Raw genomic sequence first — 12,445 nt, 5'->3', positions numbered from 1 at the left:
TGTTCAAAAAAAATCAATGCATAACGTTCTATACGGACGGCAAATTCTGTCAAAATCATATGTCTTCAGCATTCGAATATTTCAAACACAAAACTTGTTTTACAATTTTTGGCTTCTTGTCTTATTTATCATATATATTGGAATAAGAAAAAAATAAATTAGTTCATTGGCTAAGAAAAATAACATCTTTTCCAGCAGTATTTACTATGAGCGGTATGTTGAGCCAAAAATTAATCCTACTTTTATTATTAACCATTCTATATTTGATGCAGCAGAGCTAAAAATAGTTGTTTTTCCACTTTTACAACTATAGTTGAGCCATACCACGCAGCAATATCCACGTTTATCAACATTTTGGTGTATTCCCGAATAATCTCGAAGTTTTCTGTCCATTATCGAGTGCTAATTTTCTATATTTGTAATCACCGAAAATTTTTATAAAAAGGTCCAGAATCGAGTTCTGACTTATTTTTTTCAAAATTTTGTTTGTGAATTATCAAATTGTGAAGAATATTTTTAAAAAATGTCTGATAAAGAATCATTGTGGCAACGATGTCGTCAAATGGAAGCTCAGGAAAATCTTGGTGAATCTTTCAAATGTGCCTTATACCTACAACGAATGGATCCGAATGATAAAGAAGTGATTGAAACCTTACGAAGATTAAATGAAAAAATACAAAAACTATCACAAGAAGCGAATTCGACCGAAAATCGTATGAAAAAGACAATACAATATTTAAAAGATGAAACCGAAGATGATGACAAACGTATTGGTGCTGCAAATAATCTTATCGCTTTAGTTCGAGAAAATAGTGGCCGAAAATTATTTATCGAACAAAAAGGATTCGACTTGCTTGTGTCGTTGCTAAAGAATCCCAAAGTATTGTACGATATTCGTATGGGTTTAGTCCGTGTTCTGGCACAGATTATTGGTTCAAGTATGGAATCAGCTCAACTCGTCTATTCAAGCATTGGAATTGATTTCATAATCGAAATAATGTCACGAGAGAAAAATGATGAATTTCTTATCGCTTCCCAAAGTGCCATTCAAGGTATGCTCACTCACTTCAGTGGTTTTAGTGCCAAAGAAAACCAAAAAATTGACAAAGAAAAAGCAAAAAAATATGAACAACATATCGATACAATAATGGCATCATTATTTCAACGAATCAATCAACGCATGATGTCGGCCAAATGTCGTGATTGTCTATTTGAATTATTGATGGTCAATGTTGATCCGGAAGCCATTGATTGGGGTAAAAAATTGATCAAAGGAAATGGCTTATCCAAATTATTGGAAGTTGCCAGCGAATTAGTTGAAGTTCGATATGAAAGTAGTATGCCGATCACTGCCGATACCCGAACACATGTTGCATTAGTATTGGAAAAAATTTACAATTGTATGGATTGTGATAAATCACGTGAAGAATTTCGTACGCAAATGATGCAATTTATGAATGATCATCTTCGAGGTCCAAATATTGAAAGTAAAGTTCGTGCAACAGCAGCAATTACAGCTCTTTTAAATGGCCCGATCGATGCCGGTAATCATTGTCTAACACAAGTTGGTATTGTTGAAATGATGCTTGCTATGGCTAATTCCGATGATGTAGTTCAACAATGTGTTGCTGCTGAAGCTTTAATAGCTGCTACGGTTAAAAAAGATAAAAGCGAGACAATTGCACGTGAAGGAATGGGTATACTGAAGGCATTATTCCGATCGAATAATCCAAAAATCAAAGTTAGGGCCCTGGTTGGCCTTTGTAAACTTGGTTCAGTGGGTGGTACCGATGCATCCACTCGTGTAATATCGGATGAATCGACTATGGAGTTATATAAAGCATGCTGTGATCTTTTGGAAATTGGCGGTAAATCTCCAGATCATCAAAACAAACCAGAAGACATAAGAAAATGGGCTGCTGAAGGGATAGCATATCTTTCATTGAATGCCGATGTTAAAGAAGCATTGTGTAAGGATCTGAAATCATTAGAACAATTGATTGAACTTGGTAAAAGTGGCGAATTATCCTGCTTGTTTGGTGTCGTCACAACATTTGTCAATATAACGAATAGTTATGAAAAACAAGAAATTATACCGGAAATGATTGAATTGGCTAAATTCGCCAAACAACATGTACCTGAAGAACATGTATTGGATGCGAAACAATATGTAGATGCACGATGTAAAATTTTGGCCGAACACCATGTCACTTCGGCCTTAGTTGCTTTATCGAAAACTCAAGCGAAAACTAGCCGCGAAATGATTTGTCGTGTATTCAATGCTATCTGTGAACATGTTAATTTGCGTGGTTATGTCGTACAGGAAGGTGGTGTTCGTGTATTGATTCGTTTAGCCTTGGAGAATAATATGTTGACTGGGAAACGTCTTGCAGCACAAGCAATAGCACGAATAGCCATCACTAATGATCCAAGTCTTGTTTTTCCAGGACAAAGAGCGTTAGAAGTTGTTGGACCAATCATGGAACTTTTACATCCGGAATGTAGTGCCTTACAAAATTTCGAATCACTAATGGCACTAACAAATCTTGCTCAAATGAGTGTCCAATTACGGAATCGTATTATTAAAGATGGTGGTTACTCTAGTATTGAACAATTCATCTATGAAGATCATCAAATGCTCAAAAGATCATCGACACAATGCATCGCGAATCTGATTCTTGCCGATTCTATTGTAAAATTGTTTGAAGGCGATAATGATCGCGTAAAATATTTTGTTATTCTTTGTGGTGATGACGATCTGGATACTGCATCCGCTGCAGCTGGTGCTTTAGCAATGCTAACATCTATTTCTAAGAAATCGTGTCAAAAAATTCTTGATGCTAAAGAATGGCAACAATATTTAATGCAACTAATTTCAAGTAAATATCCGGAATTACAACACCGTGGTGTTGTCATTGTACACAACATGATTTCATCAAATGGAAATTGTGCACGAAAAATTATCGAATCTCCAATATTAGAAATTTTAATGGCCATCACACAACCGGGTATCATCGAAACAAACGATACGGTCAAAGAAATTGCTAAAGCATCATTGAAACGTGCAGAACAACTCAAATTGATTAAACATATTGAAAATTTAAATCTACAACAAGAAACCGGTGAAGATGTTGAACGTGAACTTTAATAATTCTTAACAGCTAACATATATTTATTTTATTCGATTTATTTATCCAATTAAACTCAATTTTTTAAAAGAATTTGTCATTTCAGTTCAAAATAATTAATATTGAGCATTAAAAAAATTGATTAAGAATTTAAATTAAATTCCAATAAAGGCGATGCTAAATATTCTGTTTCATTTTTGATTTCGAAATCAGTGGTGAGTATAGAATATTCCAATACTTATCTTTTTGAATTTTTTTTTAGAAGCAGATTATGGTTATACGTGTCGCCATCTGCTAATGGAGAAAGAAACTATTTTTTTAAAACTGCAAATGCCACGATATATGAATTTCATAACTGCACTATTCTTAAAAACCAACACATTTGGACAACATAAAGATGTATTGCCCCCCTAGTAAAAATTGTTGACATTCCTTTATGAATCTCGATAATTGAGTTAAAATTCATGATTACACGGGAAGAATATTGCAAGAGATTTTAAATGGAATGTTTTAGAAAAAAATGTCATTCATTCGAGACATCACTGTATGTCTAAAGGTTTCCATCATAGCTAAATTTGGCGCATTTAAATTTTTCATGTTGTCAATTTCAAATGCTTAAAATGATGTCAAAAATAGACCAAAAATGGTGGTCTTCATTTGCTCGGTACAATACCAGACTTTCATCGAGATTCAATTTTTACACTTGCACTTTAATAATAATCCCATTGGTTTAGATATCTTGAACCTCTAATCATTATGATTACGGCTATTTTCTCTGATATTTTTCACCATTATCATCGTCGATTATCTTTGCGACCACCATCATCGACATCCATTTAATCTTACTAGATGATGGTGATGATCATATGTTTGAACTATGTTGGAGAATATAAAATAATTAGGTCGTTGAACAATTGAAAAGTCGGAAAAAAAAGAAGCTTTACCGGGAAAACACAATACAACAATATACCACACACACCAGTTTGAATGAAAAATAAAAATGATCAGATTTGTTTTTGTTTCGGTAAGGAGAATAATAAATTTTTGACTAAAAAACGAATCATGTTTTTTTGGCCTCTAATGTACATAAATTTGTTGATCAAGATCAATATGGATAAGAAATATAAATATTTCATTCATAAATATTAATGATGATGATGATGATAATAATAATCAAGAATAATGAAGAATTCAAACTTGTCATCATCATCATCATCATTATTATTGATAATAATATAAAGAGAATAGAAAATCCAGAAAGATGATGAGAATATTTCCAACATGCAATGCATCAAAAGACTCAAGGAAAGAATGAAGAATCTGGCCTTGTGTGTGTGTGTGTGTGTGCAATACATTGAAATCGATTCAAAACACACACACACACACACCGACATGAAATAAACTGTTCATATAAATTGCGTCATAATAATGTTTGTCCTATGTGTTGTTTTTTTATAATCATAGAATGACGTTATGATGATCATTGATGACAACCGACCGACAAGAGTACCGACCGAAAAAACGAATGAATATTAACCGACCGACAAAACGAAAACATAACGAATGAAACACACATTGGGCGTTTTCCGAATAAAAATTTCTCTTTCATCAACCAAAAAAAAGAAAAATTGTACATTATTGTTCGTTGACTGGCTGTTCGGCTATAATCATCATCATCATCATCAAGTCATCTTCGTCGTCGTTGTCAAATTCATTCATTCAATGCATTTGAAAAACATTAATACAATGAGAGTTTAGGCATGGAACATAATTTTTTTTTATCTTTTTTCTAGGTATTTTCTATTTTGGCTGCTTTTATCCATCATCATCATTTTGTATTATGATTATTATCACCTGACGAAAAAATGGAAAGATGTACAGCGAATGTTCATGTCTGATGATGATGATGATGGATAATAATACAAACGGTGTAATTAACAATCCTTTTTTATTAATGACAGCAGTTCATAATGTTGATTGCATCAATTGTACAAGATTATGGACAAATAAATCGCTGGTGATTATGTCCGATTCGTTTGTCTTTTCATTTGGTTGCTGTAGCTGTAATTGCTGTTCAACATTTGAGTAAGTCACTGGTTGCGTACATGAATGTAAATATTTAGCAAGCATTGTACATTGGGTGCGATTAAATTGATGGAAAATTCGATCAGGATTCGAGAATTGATCCAAATTTTTTGGATATTTGAGCTGTTCGAGTAGACAAGTTGAGCGAATTGGTTTTGCATTCATACGATGTTCATCAACCACTACAATCGTGTTCAGATATTTAAGATAACCACGAAAATGATTGACGATTGTAGTGAAATCCGATGTGCCACTGCTGTTGTTAGATAATTGTAAAACTTGCAATTCTTCACGGCTCAAAGGAATCTGACTTGAAAAAAAGCTTATATTCTCATAATGAATGTATGGCGGTAATTTGGATTGATCCATAGAATTATAAAGTTGGCCACTGGATAAAGTCGATTCCGGTACAATCGTATACAAATGTATCTCGCCAATGTGCACCAATTTTCGTTTGCATGGCAATAATTTCGTCGATGGTAGTGATGCCTGCATATTTCGCCAATCATTAGCCGCCACATTAAAATCATTGCTCATTGAATCTGAATTTTTAATGGCCACATAAACGGCATAACGCATACGATAATAATTACCACAATTAGTCAATCGTGGCATAGTTGGATCAAGTAACGACAGGAAATATTCATAACGAAATCGAATAGTCGAAATCGTTGATTGACCATGATGAAAGGATGATGATTCCGGTTCATTTAATTGAAAATAATTACGAAGATTATCCAATTCAAATACCCGATTTGTATGTGGATCATCGTATGATGATGTGGATGATGTAGACACTTCATCTCTAATGTTGATCGGTCGAATTGTAATCAATGGATTAGATCCCAATATCATGATGTAATTATCGAATATTTGAATATTGTTCGTGTTCGATGAATGATGATGAACAACATGTGGTATTTCTTTACCCCAAATGATTCGTTTGGTCGTCAATTGGCTACGTTTGTATGCAGATGGTTGTGAATGTGTGATTGGTCGTATAATTTTTGGATCACTAATTCCCAAAGAACTTGATTTTTGAACATTAAAACTAAACGAATTACAATCGTCGCTGAAACTTTTTTCGTTTGACATATTGTGTGCCAAGAAGTAATGGTAATTTTTTTAATCTATTACAGTATCGAATGCAATTTAAATGGACAAATAGTATCGATTATTGACAATAACAATAATAATACAGAAATAATTCGAAAATTTTCATTCAGATTCCATAATTGAATCACGAATAAAAATGAAATCAACGAACAACGAATATTATCGGAATGAAATGATTGTTGTTGATCGGTTGTTGACCAATGAAAATGTTTAATATGTTTAGAGCTAAAAACAACAACCAATGTTTATAATCATCATCATTGATGATGACGATTATCGATAATCAATGCAAACCAAAATGATTTCATGGAAAGTGATGATTGCGTTGTATCATGAGAAATAGCAATTGATATTTGTAATAATAATATTCGATTAGATCACTATTTAGATAGATAAAGATGATTGTGATCGAACAAAATATTGAAAAAAGAACACACACACAAATATAAACAATCGATATATGAACAACAAGAATTGGATGATTGATTATGACAGTTCCATTTGTATCGATATATTACCCCACTGTCTATGTGTGCCTCAATTCAAATATTTTTTGGCTAAGCCGTTTATTATTAATAATAATAATTTGTTGTCGTAATCATGATCATCATCGTATATTTTGTTGTTGTTTTTATTGTTGGATCATATATGATGATGATGATGACGATGGCCATTTGGCACGTTTCGTGCCAAACAATCATCATTAGACAAACATTTTTTTGCTTGCCATTCTTTTCGGCCACCAATATATACCTGGATAAAGTCAAAATGAATCAAGCAATGTTTAGCATCAAGCCTGAAACTTTTGGATCAACAACAACAATCAAGCCAAACGATAAATGGATGAAAAAACAAGGCACGCAATCCATATTATATCAAATAATATGTTTATGTACCAGTCGATGGTACAAAAGTCGATGGCCATTCTTTTGACTATGAAGAAAGAGGAACAACAACAACAACACCAACAAGCTAGAGAATTAGTAAAAAGAAAAAAATCGCAATTAATATAAAGGGACAAAGTAAAATGCACACAATGCACCAAGAAAAATTCCTATCAAGTGGCTGTTGCTGCTGTTGAAGTAGATTTTAATCGCCAATGGACCACCAACACTATCATCATCATCAAGAGCACACGATATTGAAGAATGGAAATTGTGTTGCGTGAGTGAGGCACCAAACCAAGGTATTCTGAATAGTTCAGAAATCGACAATGGCACCCAAAATGAGAGGCACATGAACGACAAACAACAACACTTTTGACAGAATGTGAGAATCAATTTGCAGGGAACGAACACCAATACTGACAAATCAGTTCATTAAATTGAAAAATTTCTAATGATTATTTCAATAATCAATTTTAAACATTTTTGACATTTCTTTGAATCTGTTAATGATCACCATCAAGATGATTTTGATTTTGTCAATCCTTTTTCTACCATTAATCCGGTTCGTTTATCATTGTATCACACTTAATCCTTGCATATTCATCAATGAAAGCGAATGGCACCCATTCATTAAGTTGGAAAAATAAAAGGATTGAGAATAATATCATGTGCCTCACACATCGAGGTTGATAAATGAAAAAAACTTGCAAATCAATCTTGGCAGTGTACAAAAGTAAAACCAAAAAAAAAAAAAAAAAAAAAATATCTGATTAGACTTGCACGGAATTATCTTCTTCTAATCTCGAAACAATCAATCGTAGGTATCTTCGTCATTGCCGATATATTATATCTTGACATTGGCTAATTGAATTTCAAATTGTTTAATCTAAATGATAGTGGTGGTGGTCGTCTTTTTTTTTGGTACTGTTGTTGATTAAGAAAAATTGAAAACGAAATGTAAATTTGTCAGACATATGCATACACATAAACAAAAGTTCAAGATTTCGTTCAATTTGTATCATTGTGTCATTAATAAAATAAAAATCCAAATATAGCAGTCACCTCTCTATGTCTGTCTAACTAGTAAAAGTTTGAAATGATAGACTGGTGATTTTGTTTTGTTTTTTTTTTTGATTCAATTTCTGACAAAAAAAATTCTTGACCTTTTTCAATCTATCGTTTTATTGAGAATTTGAAAAAAAATTTATTCGACTCAATTATGTAAGAATCGAATTGAAATAATCAATCAGGCCCAAAAAAAGTTTAGATGCAATAGAGCACATTACAATCGGATTGGCAAATAATCACCGATTTCCACATGAACATGCAAACAAGTCGATATGTCAATCATAGATTAATGTCATTTAAGGATTTTATCATTTTTCCCCGTAATACCTGGTTGTTAATCTTTATTTTTTACTCAATCAAAACTATATTTCATAATCAAAAAAAAAACGATGACTTAATCCTCATCGTAAGATCAACCTTATTAGAACAATTGTGATTATGACAACGACAATAACAACGAAAAAAAAGATTGATTACTCGGGATGGCCAACAAACAAAACAAAAAAAAATCTAAAAGATCGGTAAGCTATCAGACGTCAATCCGGCCAAAAAAAAATCGAAAACAAAATTTGCAGTGTCGCCCTATCAATTAATCAATCTTTATTCATTCATAAAAGACGACAGAAGAAATACATTGTCATTTGTAATCAACTAAATGACGATTAATTTCACAGTTAACATTCGCAAAAAAATTGTTTATATCAATCAATAGCACACACACACATGATTAGAAAGCATCATCTTCATCATTCAGTAATTGCATCGACGGAAATGAATATCAACATAGAAAATATATAACAGTTGAATGAATAATGTGCAGTTTGCAGTCATCTGTCAACGAATAAGTTCAACGCCAATAAATGACAAACTATATTGTAATGTTCAAACATGTATTTCACAAGTAAATCGACCCCCTTTATATTATTCATCATCTATTATAGGAAAAGATCATCATTTCGAGTTATTATTCACCTACTTTGACCAACAATAACGATGACAACAATCTTGGATGATGAATCTTACAAATGATCTAATGTCCATCGCTATGTTTGAGTGTGTGTAGGCGGTGTATGTTCGATAGATAGAATATTATCTTGGGTAAAAAAAGCTCAAAGGTCATGAAAGGAAATTATTCAGCCAAAATCAAATTCATTCATTTAGTTTTTTTTGTAAATTCATTTTTCGGATATCATCAAGAATGAAATAATGGAAAAATAGCAGAAAGATACTGGGAACAAATGAATAAAAGAGGAGTAAGCCCTTCGAATATGATCAAGTTATATATTATTCCGGGTAGTGGCATGAGTTATTCGAGGTGAAAAAAAACTACTTGACACAACAAGCACTCAACACACAAAACATGCACAGAATGAAAAGAGAAGGAGGTGGTCAAAAGAAAATAAAATGCACAATCGGGTTCGGGTGACGCCGGCCAATTACCTTTTATATTATGGCGTAATGGGCCGATTGTATACGAATACATATAAACATGACTATATGCTATGTAAGTAATGTTTATTTTATATATACAGAAAAACCATCGACAAGTTGTTTTCAACCAATCAGCATCATTTAGGGGAGTTAAATAATCATCATTATTTTCATTTCTAGTTGTAGTGGTAAATCTGGAATCATAATACACTTACATCGAAAAAGAAAAAAAAATGATTGTAATTATCAATCTAATTCATAATCAAATCAAATCCAATGACCCTCTCTCTATCGCTCTATAATCATCATCACATAATATAATAATAATATCATTAAATTCAGTGTTACCCTCATTTTTGAAAAAAGAATGTGATTTGTCTTATTCATTCATCAACTGTATCTCATTCAATTTAACAATGAATGACAATTGAACTGAATAGAAATGAACCGAAACGAATACAATGCCTTCTATTTCAAGCATTACATCTATAAAAAAAATCTCAATTGATGGTGACATACCTGAACAATACCTGAAGAACAGAATACATACATACACAATGAATGAGTATGAATTGAAGAAGAAAAGTGTCAACGTAAAGCGTGACACAGGTACCGAACGACGACCAGAAAGAGAGAGAGAGAAAGAATGGGAAATGTAAAGAGATTGATAGAGAGAATCAGCAGGAGAACCAACAAAGATGATGGAAAAAGAGTATTGTTGTATTTTGTTTGTACGGAAAATTCGTGCTTGGCATATTCCATTGATGATGATGATGATGACGTGATAGTATCTCTCATTCTCTTTATCCATCTTGCATATACAATCATGTCTATAAACGACAAAGTGAACGAGGTGTACTGTCAATTCATACTCTTTTCTTTGTTATTGTATTTGGATCAAGCAGCCAGGCATATCGAAATCATTTATTTTTGGTAAAGTATATGTTTATATGATATTGTCCATAGACTCGAAATATGAACAATGGTTACTCTTGACGATTATGAACGAAGTGGACTAAACTGAACTGTTATTTGAACTAAAGCCATAAAAATCATTTAGAAACGAGTGTAATCAGGACAAAATGATAATTTCTTTAGGAAAAAACTGATTGTTTTAGGTACCAAATGGTGGAATAATCAAAACTTGGCAGATTTTTTTTTTATACATTGACTGGAATGCAATGCACCTGCATGTGTATTTGTGACTGTATATACAACATTACAAATGAATGTGCATTTCAGGTTAATTACTTGTAGTCAATGATGATGATGATGATGATGATGATGATGGCTAGGCTTGGCTTGGCCAAATTTGACAATCATGAATTGGCCACCTCTATACAATAACACCTGATGATGATGATGAAAAGCCAATCAAATTGAATTGGAAAAATGAAATTTATGAATTAAACACAGGATGCTTTCATATGGGTGATAATATTTCGATTAATAATTATAATAATCATCATCATCATCATCATCATTATGGCTGCTTTTCATTTTGTTAATTAAAATTCATTGTTGCGCACGCAATCAATCGCAAATTTTATTTGTATCATAGAGCAATTCTCATCTGTAAAATTACTATCATAATCATCAAATTTGATTCATTTTAAAATCGATATTAAACCTCGATATTAAAGTTTCATAAAGGTAAATTTAGAATCGACAACAAAGAAAAAAGAAATATATGAATATACCAGCCCAATTATTCGAGTATCAACTGTTGTAACATAATTTTTTTTTGTTTTGTTTTGTTATGTTAATAAAATGATTTATGTTGAATCGATGCGATTTTTCATTATAATAAAAATCATCATCATCATCATGATGAAAAAACGGGGTATTATTATTATTTGGAGTCTATATTATCGGAGACATCATCAAATTCATATTGTGCATATGTGTGGTTCAAGTCAATAAATCACGAATAGGAAAATAAATATATTGCAAACGTTTTCTATTTTGGTTTTAGGATTGATAAGCGCATAATTGCTAATGATCGACATGCGTAACATATTCGAACATAAATGAGCCATGTTGTTATGTATATTGTGTGTGGAACCAATGAATCACTGATGATAATATACTATCATCATGGAGTATCATAAAAAAAAAATTTTTTTAAATAAAAAAAAATTGAAGATAAAAGCATATTGACTCAATCAATAATTGATAATACTATGGTTGAGACTGGTCTTCAAATAAATGAGAAGCCCTGAATAAATGAATACCTGTCGACGTCGACCTTTCTTCATAATCATCATCATCATCATCATTAATGATCAATGCTATTTCTATATGTTATGTCGAACAAAATATGCAATACACGAGGTGAAATATGACTTTTCTTTTTTTTTCTCCGTTATTATAACTAAAAAAAAATATGCACTTTTTTTAATCATCATAAAAGCAGGAAAAAAAATCAATCATTTTCTGGTTGTTGTTGCAAGCAATACGCCCACCTTCATGTGTATTCATTATCCTATATGTTTACGAAGATGAAAAATATTTTATTGCTGGAATAAATGCACACACCCAATATAATTTAAACCAGAAGTAGAAACAGAGAGAGAGAGAAAGCAAAAAACATAGAACAGAATCTAAATAAAAATTGATGTTTTTTTTGATTCGAAAAAAACAGGATAAATTGGAAACAAAGATGTACCTTTAAAAGAGGGGTGAAAAAATCTTTAAATTTTTCCACTTAGATACACACACACACACACA

The 12,445-nt window shown here is 32.0% G+C and overlaps 2 protein-coding genes across 4 annotated transcripts; one reads left to right on the top strand and one right to left on the bottom strand.

The window, feature by feature from the left end:
- The first annotated feature begins 21 nt into the window (after positions 1 to 21).
- On the top strand, positions 22 to 3,319 carry unc-45 (unc-45 myosin chaperone). Of its 3 annotated transcripts, none has more exons than XM_047064213.2 (2): positions 22 to 213; positions 276 to 3,319. In XM_047064213.2, exon 2 carries the CDS (start codon positions 524 to 526, stop codon positions 3,146 to 3,148), a length of 2,625 nt encoding a protein of 874 aa, XP_046920169.2. In that variant the 5' UTR covers positions 22 to 213; positions 276 to 523; the 3' UTR covers positions 3,149 to 3,319. The 3 variants fall into 3 exon arrangements, with proteins under 3 accessions (XP_046920169.2, XP_046920170.2, XP_046920171.2); XM_047064214.2 differs by having other exon boundaries at positions 27 to 213; positions 273 to 3,319; XM_047064215.2 differs by having other exon boundaries at positions 73 to 213; positions 314 to 3,319.
- A 1,562-nt stretch (positions 3,320 to 4,881) lies between these two features.
- Positions 4,882 to 7,141, bottom strand: LOC124500162 (uncharacterized). The gene has a single exon (XM_047064196.2). It carries the CDS (start codon positions 6,306 to 6,308, stop codon positions 5,094 to 5,096), a length of 1,215 nt encoding a protein of 404 aa, XP_046920152.1. The 5' UTR covers positions 6,309 to 7,141; the 3' UTR covers positions 4,882 to 5,093.
- Between the last annotated feature and the right edge of the window lie 5,304 nt (positions 7,142 to 12,445).

Source organism: Dermatophagoides farinae, chromosome 10 (assembly GCF_024713945.1).
Source record: "Dermatophagoides farinae isolate YC_2012a chromosome 10, ASM2471394v1, whole genome shotgun sequence".
Lineage (NCBI taxonomy): Eukaryota > Metazoa > Arthropoda > Arachnida > Sarcoptiformes > Pyroglyphidae > Dermatophagoides > Dermatophagoides farinae.
This window is presented reverse-complemented; position numbering and strand designations above follow the sequence as displayed.

Coding starts and splice junctions, on each gene's coding strand:
- unc-45 (XM_047064213.2), top strand. CDS start 524: ATGTCTGATAAAGAATCATTGTGGCAACGATGTCGTCAAATGGAAGCT.
- LOC124500162 (XM_047064196.2), bottom strand. CDS start 6,308: ATGTCAAACGAAAAAAGTTTCAGCGACGATTGTAATTCGTTTAGTTTT.